The sequence below is a fragment of the Protopterus annectens genome, chromosome 3.part1 (assembly GCF_019279795.1).
Source record: "Protopterus annectens isolate FY-2018-M chromosome 3.part1, PAN1.0, whole genome shotgun sequence".
Taxonomy (NCBI): domain Eukaryota; kingdom Metazoa; phylum Chordata; order Ceratodontiformes; family Protopteridae; genus Protopterus; species Protopterus annectens.
Genome location: NC_056732.1, coordinates 610,105,583 through 610,115,452, shown reverse-complemented (window position 1 = coordinate 610,115,452; position 9,870 = coordinate 610,105,583). Strand labels below are relative to the sequence as shown.

The window sequence follows — 9,870 nt, the reverse complement described above, 5'->3', positions numbered from 1 at the left end:
TATTAATATTTTAAAAAACATCCCTGATTATTTCTGGATTTTCCCCTCGTACTGGAGGAAAAAAAGTTGAGCGTTATGAAACATGATATAAATAACGATATGGCACAAACTCAACACAACTTTGAAAAGCAAGCTGCAACTTAAAAAGTTGCTACAAGACAACAATTTCCCCACGTACAGCACATCCTTGTTTACGGGATTTCCATAGTTTATTTAGCTTGTCATACCACACGACAGAATTCAGCAGCTAACTACAGCTGTTGCATTTTATTTTTCCAATAAGCCACGTGCCATCTACACATTTTGACCGCTGTCACTCTTTCTTCCGAAAAGGGCGAAAGATGGAAAAATTAAATAGCTTGTGTAGTGCGCGCATGAGGTTGACGTCATCCTGTATACAGCGCAAGATGGCGGATAGTATTCCTCTTCACCCGGTTCGGAATACCCAGAAAAGAGTCACTTACTATACAGCAGGGCGACCAAACAGGTAGAGGGATACCATTGGGTTATTAAAGTGGCAAGGCTTAAACTGGGTATCACTTTATTTGACAGTTGATAACACCTGGGCCAAGAACAGAAGCTAGACCAGGGGGTGTTAACCAATCATACTGCTATACTGGGAAAATAAATGTACTTACTTATTGCACATGTTGTACAGTATGCAGTCCAGTAATAGTAACATGGGATTAGGTTGGGTTCACTTGAGTCTTGAAGTGTTCATGAAAATTATAACAGCAAAATGCTTTTAACTGTGCTTTAACATTTCTGGTACTAAGCAGTGATCATAGACTATGTTGTCTTCATCAGGTGTAGTCTGATGAGTATATAGGTTATCCAGCACCACCAGTACCGCTGTAAATATGTGGATTAGTTATGAATGTCTTTCACCTACTTTACTTATATCTAGCAGCTGTTATATGAAAACGGGAAGTTTCTATCCTGCATTGTTATAACTGCGTGAGTGATGTGGGGAATTGTCATGTAAACTGCAGAATAAAATAAAGTGTCTTAATATTGGGGCTAAGTTGTTTAGGCCCTAATGTACAGAATTACTATTCTCAGACTATTAAATTGGAAGTGAATTACCGGTATGTTCTTTGAGTGAAAAAGAGTTAATAGAACTAGAACTGTAATAAAGACATTTTATTCTCAGTTGTATATGATACTGTCATGAGGCAAACTACATGACTGTTGATAGTTACTCATACTTCTCAAACTCTTAGAGCAAAAAAATCTGGACAAAGCCTAAAATGATGGGGGTGGATTTTAAATATTGCTCTTACAAACTTAGAAAGTTGATAGAATAACAGGTTTTGCATTAGCATGAATTTTCTGAAGGATGTGGAGAGTCTTAAACTCAAATGTTTGTCATTATTTAATGACTTCAATCCTCAGCTATTTACCAGAAAGTTAGAGTTTAGGAGGAACACACCAAAAATATGAGGCAAAAAATTGGATGTTTTGTGAAAATCTGTACAGTTGAGAGGTATGTGTTACGGCTTACTTATTTATGAGCATTACCATGGGCAGTGACTTGCTATCAGTACTGCCATTCCAGATTTTATCTACTCACATATACTTGCCCACAAGTTAATCTTTTATTTAGTTATTTGAGAGCAAGATCATGTGCAGCTGTTTGGAAGCAATGTTGCGTATTTCACAGCAGACGTGCTTGCCCACAAGTTCATTTTGCCTTGTAATATTATACGTAAATTGTTTTGATGTCTTGCATATAAAAACCTCTTAAAATATGACATTGAGATGACAGTGTATGTTTTAAGTTGCCACCTTATATTAAAATAGTGATGGAACTGAGTTTGTAGCTTTTACACTGGTATTAAGTTTTGTGTAGCTTATTTGTTTTAGAAATGATGTTATTAAGCAGCATAACAGTGCAATATATTTCAGTAAACTGGAATATTTGTATGCTGTTGTGAGGCGTCGTAAAAGCATTAATTGCATGGGTTTCTTTAGCTGAAGTGGTCATCAGGAATGGGCTGTGGCTATTAATGTTACTTTGTTTGGGCCAGGGGCTTATAGTTATTTTACTAAGCAGAAATACCAGCATTAAATAATTTGTTTATTGATTTGTTCTGTAAGTGAAATTAGTCAGTAAGATATGCCTTCTTCTGTCATATGTAGTAATAATAAATACTATGGTGTATTAGAATATTTACTACTATTAGTGTGTTGTATAGGTGATGAATTTTCCAGTTTGTACTCATTTTTGCCAATATTGATACAGTATGTTGTGTTATGTATTTGTGAGCAGGAAGTAATATTTTTTTTCATTTTAGACTAATAGGGTGTAGCTGAAGAAGAGCTGTTAGTAGTACAGTACATAAGCCTGTAAGGATCATAGGTGATTACTAGGCTATCTGCACAGAGGTTGTTTTAAGCCTAGCCATTTCATCCCCAATGTAATACCATGAAAATGCTAGTCAATATCTAAGATTGCATTTAGTGATGACTGCCCATGTCCAGGGGGTTGTGGGCACTATCCCTGGTAAGAATTTTCGGTGCCCCATCCACTCGTCCAATTTCCTGTTGAACAGTGTCATAGAGGTGCTCTGTCTCACATGAATTGGTAGCCTGTTCCAAAGATGAGACAGGTGCTGGAAGATAAATCTGTCCCTCCAGCATGTCCTGTTTAACTTGCAGGCCATATTTAGGTCCCTGGAACAGATAGCCCTAGTCCCGTTTTGATTTACTGATGTGCAGCAAGTTCATTAGGTTTGGGTCGTGGATTGCTAGGCATAAGTCTCCCCTAAGAAGTCTGTACGACATGGAGTATAGTGACCGGGACTTTAGGCAGTCTGTGTAAGGCACATGCTGGAGCCCCATAATCTTTGTTAGAAACCTTTGAGGTCTCTCCAGTTGCTGCAGGTGCTTTGTGCAGTACATGCCGAATGGGGCGTTACACTCAATTGTGGGCCGGATTAATGCTGAGTATAGAGGGGTAATAGCCTGTTTTGCTGTTGAGGTGATGCCTTTATTAATCAAGTATGCTACGTAGAAAGCCTTCCTTACAACAGTAGACACATGGTGGTCAAAGTTAAGGTTCCATTCAGCTTGTGATCCCAGGTCCCTTACCACTTTGTGGGCACCCAGGGTATTGTTTTTGATTTGATAGTGTGAAGGGACATTGTTTGTGCCGAAGGGAATGATGATGATTTTCTCTGCGTTCAGTTTGAGACTGTGACTAATACACCGGTCATTAGTCTGTGTGACACCCTCCTGGAGTATACTGACATCATTTGGGGATTCGATGATTGCACCTAGTTTGCAGTCATCTGCAAATTTAGTCAGCCACCATCTCATAGTTTTGACCTGAACTTCTGAGAAGTATATACCAAACAGTAGGGGGTCTGGCACTGACCCCTGTGTCACCCAGCTTGTAACAGGTCTGCTAGTTGATGTGCAGTCACCCACTTTGATAGTGCGTTTCTGGTTTGTGAGCCAGTTGGCAACCCATCTTACAATGAAGGGGTTTACATTCAGTTTGCTAAGTTTATCGGTAATGCCTGACTGTGGGATTATGTTGACAGCCTTTACAAAGTCGAGGTATGCCATGTGCACTGATTTGCCCTCGTCATTGGCTCTTGTCACATTTTCAAAGACGTCAACCAGATTTAACAGGCAGGATCTGCCCTTGACGATGCCAAATTGGGTAGGATCCAGGGTTTTGAGGTCACCTATGTCTTCATTTATGAGGTCCATAATGATATGTTCCATGACTTTACAGATGAGGCTGGTCAGGCTTATGGGGCTGTAATTCCCTGCGTCTGTTGCTAGGCCACCTTTGTGGAGGGAAAAACTGTTGCTGTTGTCCATTCCACAGGAATAAAGCCTGTGGTTCGGCTATGATTGAAAATGGTATTTAATGGTGATGCTAGTTCATGTTGTAGCCTGTTTAGAAGACAGCCTGGGATGTTGTCTGGTCCCATAAAGGATGTGTTTTTTGCATTGAACAAGGCTTTGAGGACCTGCTCTTCAGATATGTGGGGGGAGGAGGCACTTGGGGGAAGGTTTGTGATAAGTTAGGAGGGGGATAAGGGAGTGAAGTTTTTCCCAAACTTATCTTCTAGAAGGTTTGCTATCTCTGTAGGGTCAGTGTGTTTGATACCGTTGGTCACTAGTTCTGCACCTGCTTGGGTCCTACCTTTTAGGCTATGTATGTAGCTGTGAAAGGCTTTATGGTTATCCTTGGCTGTGCTTGCTACGTTTCTCTCAAAGGAGCCCTTAGTGGATTTGACAAGTTGTCTTATTTGCCTGTTGAGGCTGAGGAGGGTACTTTTCTATTGTTGGGGCCTTGCCTTTCTTTTCTTGGACTGCAACGTCTTGCGTTTTATTGTAAAGTTTGTTGATGCTGGATGTCCACTGTGGCAGCTTGTTTTCACATGGGGCTTTAGCTTTGATTCTTTTTGGTACAGATGAGTTTATACACTTATTCAAGTGATTGTACAGAGCTTTAGTGCAAGCTTCGGCAGAGTTGCCACTTCCAAGTTAGGGTGGGGCTTGGAATGCATTTATACCTTCACCTGACGGGGTGTAGTTTGTTTTGGTGAAGTTTTAGTCTGATTTCACCCTTTGTGAGTTCTGGTGTTAGTGCCAGCGCGAAGGTGACTGTTTTGTAGTCCGATTTAACTAATGAGTGTCTGACAACTGCGGCAGTGCATCTGTTTGACATGCTTCTCCTCCTCAGTGGTTCCTCAGAGCTGTACAGCACAAACACTATTCCCTGGGTTGCTTTGTGCATTGTACTGCATAGAAGCATAGGCTGGGCAGACTAATGTTACACAGGTGCAACAAGGAGTGCTTCCATGTCGCTCTAGTGGTGAGCTGGAGCCACCTCCTTTTCACCAGGATGGGCAGTGTGGTAGCAGTCAGTCACTCTAATCCTTTCTGTCTTGCCCTGCCCCCCTCCCTAGTGCCTGTGCTGCTAATTACAAGGTTTAATTTCTGTATGCCATAGCAAAGGGTGGTTGACTTTAGAGATATGAAAATCATGTTAAATGTATAAACAGGTGCACCACTAGTGGAGTATGCCTATGTTTCCAGTCTGTATAATTGACTGGTACGGCAGACTGTGCAAGTATTATTTTCTGATCATTGTAACTAGGGCTAAAAGAAATGAAAACTCTCCTAAGATGCTAAAGGATCACACCTCCTTTTTGAAACTTTAAACTCCTCCTCCCTCCTCCATCTTGCTGTATTAGGAGTGTAGTGGATCATATGTGCCAGTGGAAAACATAGCTTAATGGTCACTACATTGTGGCTTGGTGTCAGAAAGAATTGTATAGAAAATGCAGTCTCCAGAATTGCACAGTATAACTAATGTAGGATTTTACTACCTGTCTGCATAAGAGGAAACTGAGGTAGAAAACTGTTTTCCTCATCGGTGATGTCCGGTCCAGTGCGACTCTTACTTTCTTTACTGCTGTATCAGTCTGTCATTTACCTTTGGACCATCTGAGTGCTGTCTAATTCCTTTCTGCTTTTGTCATTACTACTGCATTCCATTTATGTATTTTTCACTTGTTCCATGTTATTACTTCAAAGATGCATTATTTTGTATTGCATTTGAACTGTCATATTGTAGAACATTCCATCAGCTGTCAAGTTCCTTTCCATCTTGAATATTAATCCCATTAAATATATGTTATTTGAGCATTTGTTTTTATTTATTTATTTGACTTTTGTAGGTTCATAAGATTAAACACAGCTAATGACCATTAGGGCTCTTATAAGCCTAGCCATGCAACCCAAAAGTGACACATACATTTGATTTACATAGGGGAATGCTTTATTGGCTGCATCTGTCTATCAGAGTAGTAGGTGCCAGACTGGAGTGAATTTCAGATTACCCATCCATTGGTCAAAGTTGAGCTTAAATAGGTTGGCTGTTCCAGAGAATAGGATTCTCTGAGAAATCTTTCGGTCTCTGCAACATGTTCTATTTGTGTTGCAAGAAAAGTGTAGGTCTTTTGATGTAGTAGTTCTGATGCTGTCTGTTTTAAGGCTGTACAAAAGGTTCGTCAAAACACAGTACATGGATGCCTTATACACCAGGTAGAGATCATCTATCGGTAGTCATATAGAGAAATGATGCAGAGCAAAGAGACAAGTCTTTGAGGTGATCAGCATAGGACATTTTATTTACTGCCTATACTCTTTTTGTAGGGAACCTTTGTGGACATTACAGTTGCTGCATGTCAGGTACTTGGCACTGTACTTTTTTTTTTAATTTCTCCAAATCTTTTGGGTTTTTAATACCATGATGGGAATGGACCTCATTCCTAAGTCAAAGTATGATTAAAATTCATGAAATTAGTATTGTTTCAGTCTTTGATGTCAGCCAGAAGTGCTCTTTGTAGCACCTGCAATGTGTCCAGTAATGACTCCCCCTGCATTTCATATGGAGTTACATGTATCAGAAACATATCTAAATACAAGTGTATATTGTTTTTTTTATAAAACCCATTGCTCCTACTACTATTGGAACTGTCTGGGTAGTTTTCTTCCATATTGCTCTTGTTTCTGCCTGCAAATCCTGATATTTTATGACTTTGTGTGTGTCTGTACACAGGACACTAGTCACTGGGTGTAGCAATTTCAGTAATCAATGCTACTTTTGTCTTCTTTTCATGAACCACTATATCTGGTTTTCTCACATCTGTCTCTTGAACTGTTGGTAATGGGTGATCCCATGTGATGTAGACTTCATCATTTTCTGTGATGCTTTATGGCTCATATTTCCAGTGTTTTTCAGCCATGTCAGTACCATAGTGTTTGCACAATCCCCATTGCAACAGTCTTGCCACATTATTATGCCGTTCAGTATACAGTCCTTCTGCCATTATGTCACAACTAGCATCAAGGTGTGCAACTGTTTCCAATTCTGTTTTACAAGATCTACTTTATCTGTTTCTCACACACATTCACTGGACTAACCAACGTGTACATAGTCCACTGTCTTGGGCTGCCAGTATTAACCTTTCATCTTTTGATTTGAATTTACTTCTCCTTAACCATTCCTGCATTTGATTCTGATCAACATGAGGTTGTCCTAGGAGGCTTCTATATTTATGCATTTTCCACATTTCTTGCCTTCTCATCTGATGCTTCATCTTATATTCTTTCCTTTGTTTTTTGGCACATTTAGTTGCTGCCTTATTTTTATTTACTTCTGGTTTGATTTCCATTCCTGCTTAACACCAATATGCTTCTGCTAGACTAAGAAGGGAAGTCATCTTAGATTTATTCTTCTCCTGTTTCAAAACTTTCTCTATATTTGGGTCTTGTGAGGTCAGCAGATATGTATGCAGTCCCACAATTGCATATCTATACATGTAATTGTAATGAATTTCAAGGAGGCCCATACCTCCTTCAGAACAGGGAATAAATGTATAATCTTATGCACTGAATTTTATAAATCATTTGATGAGCATGAAGTATCTTTTTTCGCTATCCTGTCTAATCTGTCCAACACCTTTTGGGGCCAGTCAGTCACTACAAAGCTCTGTTAGGACAGGAAGAGCAAATTGGTTTATAGGGTGAACTTTGTTTCTAGATGTCAACACTGTTTTAAGGATTAATTTTTTTCTGAAATATTCCTTACTAAGTTTTATTTGCATTTGTTTATGGTAATCACATTGTACTTTATGGTGGGTCTGATGAGAGCTGAGTACTGTGGTACGATTACCTCTCTGGACCCAGTTGCCACGCCCTTGCTTATAAGTTTGCAACATAGAAGTATTTTCTTATTACATTGGACACATGTTGATCAAAGACTAGGTTAATATCTGCATGCATTCCCAGGTCATTGACTAGTGAATCAACTTTTAGGGTAGTTATCTGGGGTTCTATAATGCATTTCTTGGCATTGAGTTTTAAGCCATGGCTTTGGCACCAAGCTTTTGTCTGTGTTATACCTTCATTAATTGTGTTCTGGTCTTGGGAGAGGATTCAGTGACTGCCCCCAGTTTGCAGTCATCTGTGAACTTGGTCAGGCAAAGGCCTTTGACATTGGCTTTGACCTCTGAGAAGTAGATGCCAGAGAAGAGCGAGCCCAGCACAAAGTCTAGAAGGACTCCTAGTGACCACCCTCTTTGTGGAGGTGACCTCACTCATCCTAACCGCCTGGGATATATCTATGATCCAGCTAGCTCTTCAGCAAGTTATCAAGTGGTTTATACCTAGTTCCGTAAGTTTGTTGACAATGCCCGAGTGGAGTGTTGTATCAAATGCTTTAGTCAGATCTAGGTAGGCAGTATGCACCGCTTTCCCCTCATCCATTGTTCTAGTGACCTTTTCAAAGAAGTCCACGAGGTTCAGTAAGTATGACCTTCCTTTGTCAAAGCCAAATTGGGATGGATCCAGTATCTGGAGATCTCCTGTACTCTTGTTAATACTTTCTATGGCTTTGCAAATAGAACTAGTCAGACGAATGGGTATGTAGTTTTCAGGATCTGTTGAAGGGGGGGGGGTGACAGTCACAGTCCTCCATTCTCATGGCGCACAGCCTGTTTTAAGACTGTAGTTAAATAGTGACTCGAGGGGTCCTGGTAACTTGTATTTTAGACTATTCAGGAGGCAACTTGGCATGTTATCAGGGCCCACTGAGGCCGTCTTCTTGGCTTTAGTGAGTGTAACCAGTACTTGCTTCCTGGTAATATATGGAGGAGTTATGTTTGAGGGTGTTTCTTGGGGGGATGGTTAGGGGTGACAGATTATTAGCCATGTAGTCCCATTGGTCCATTTTCACAGGCAACTCTGGGGGAGGGGTAAAGTCCCCACATAGAGCCAGTGCATTTACAAATATATATGTAAATGTAGGGTGTGTGTTTTTTTTAACATCATTGGGACATAAGCAGGTAGCTTAGAGAAAAAAGAATGTAGCTCTCCCATACTGCCTTAGAGGGCCCACAAAGGCCATGAAAATTTATCATAAGATGCTAGGTCCCATGGATAAGTACTATATGTGTTAGCAATTTACACACTTTATTTGTGGATGCAAGAAGAGGTCATAAAAAAGGTTTGAGGGTATTGGAGAAACTCTGCTGTCTTTGTTAGGACAAGGAATTGTACAAGGTGGGTATGGGACATAGCAAGCAACTGTCCTTGGCTTTGCTGGTGTTGGGGGGACAGTAGAGAAGTACATTTCTTTGGGTGGAGTACTAAGATTGGGGTGGGTAAATAAAGTAGGAGGACCATCTGACTGGAAAAGGGAATAGGAGAGCTGTATGTAGGTCAGTCAGTCAAATTCTTGTAGAGTCACGTAGTGATACATTATCATAGGTTTCTCCCAGAAGGAGTCTTACACTCAGCTTTGTATATTGCAGGAGTAGATCGATTTATTTATGAAAGAGGAAGAAGGAAGCCGTTTCTTAAATAGTATATGTTTGTGATGGAACATGTGCCAGGCTAACTTGTTACCTTTTCCTAAAATGTCACTGAGCTGTTATTGGAAGGAATTTCTTTTTTTTCTTATTCCTGCACCATTTAGGGTAAAGATGCAGGGCAGGTTTCTCTTCAGCCCACTCCATGCTAATTACCTCATTGCACCTAATTCCTTATCTTTTTGCCCACTTAACCTATCTATTTATCTACTTAACATTTGTTGACTGGGAAAGTCCAACTAGGACGGGAGCCTATTTTTAGCAGAGGCCCGGGGAGATGCACTCCAGATGTATGCCTTTTCAAAGACTCATTAGCCATGTTTAACAATAGATTTAACCTTTATCAGCTGAGTAAGTATCCTCCAGCAGGCACATGCATAGCAGGTGGCAGCTTCACTGGTTTGATGGCATTAAGTAGGTAGTAGACTTTTACAGGGCAATATTTGCTAGCATATGGTCCTCCTGGGTT

The 9,870-nt window shown here is 40.3% G+C and overlaps 1 protein-coding gene across 2 annotated transcripts in view; it reads left to right on the top strand.

The window, feature by feature from the left end:
* The first annotated feature begins 375 nt into the window (after positions 1–375).
* Positions 376–9,870, top strand: part of ATP9B (ATPase phospholipid transporting 9B (putative)) — a 4,837,291-nt gene continuing 4,827,796 nt past the window's right edge. Inside the window, exon 1 of one of the 2 annotated variants that reach the window (XM_044066988.1) lies at positions 376–487. In XM_044066988.1, coding sequence (XP_043922923.1) covers positions 408–487 — 80 coding nt within the window. In that variant the 5' untranslated portion in view covers positions 376–407. The remainder of the gene's footprint in view (positions 488–9,870) is intronic. The other variant, XM_044066990.1, reaches the window with a different exon arrangement.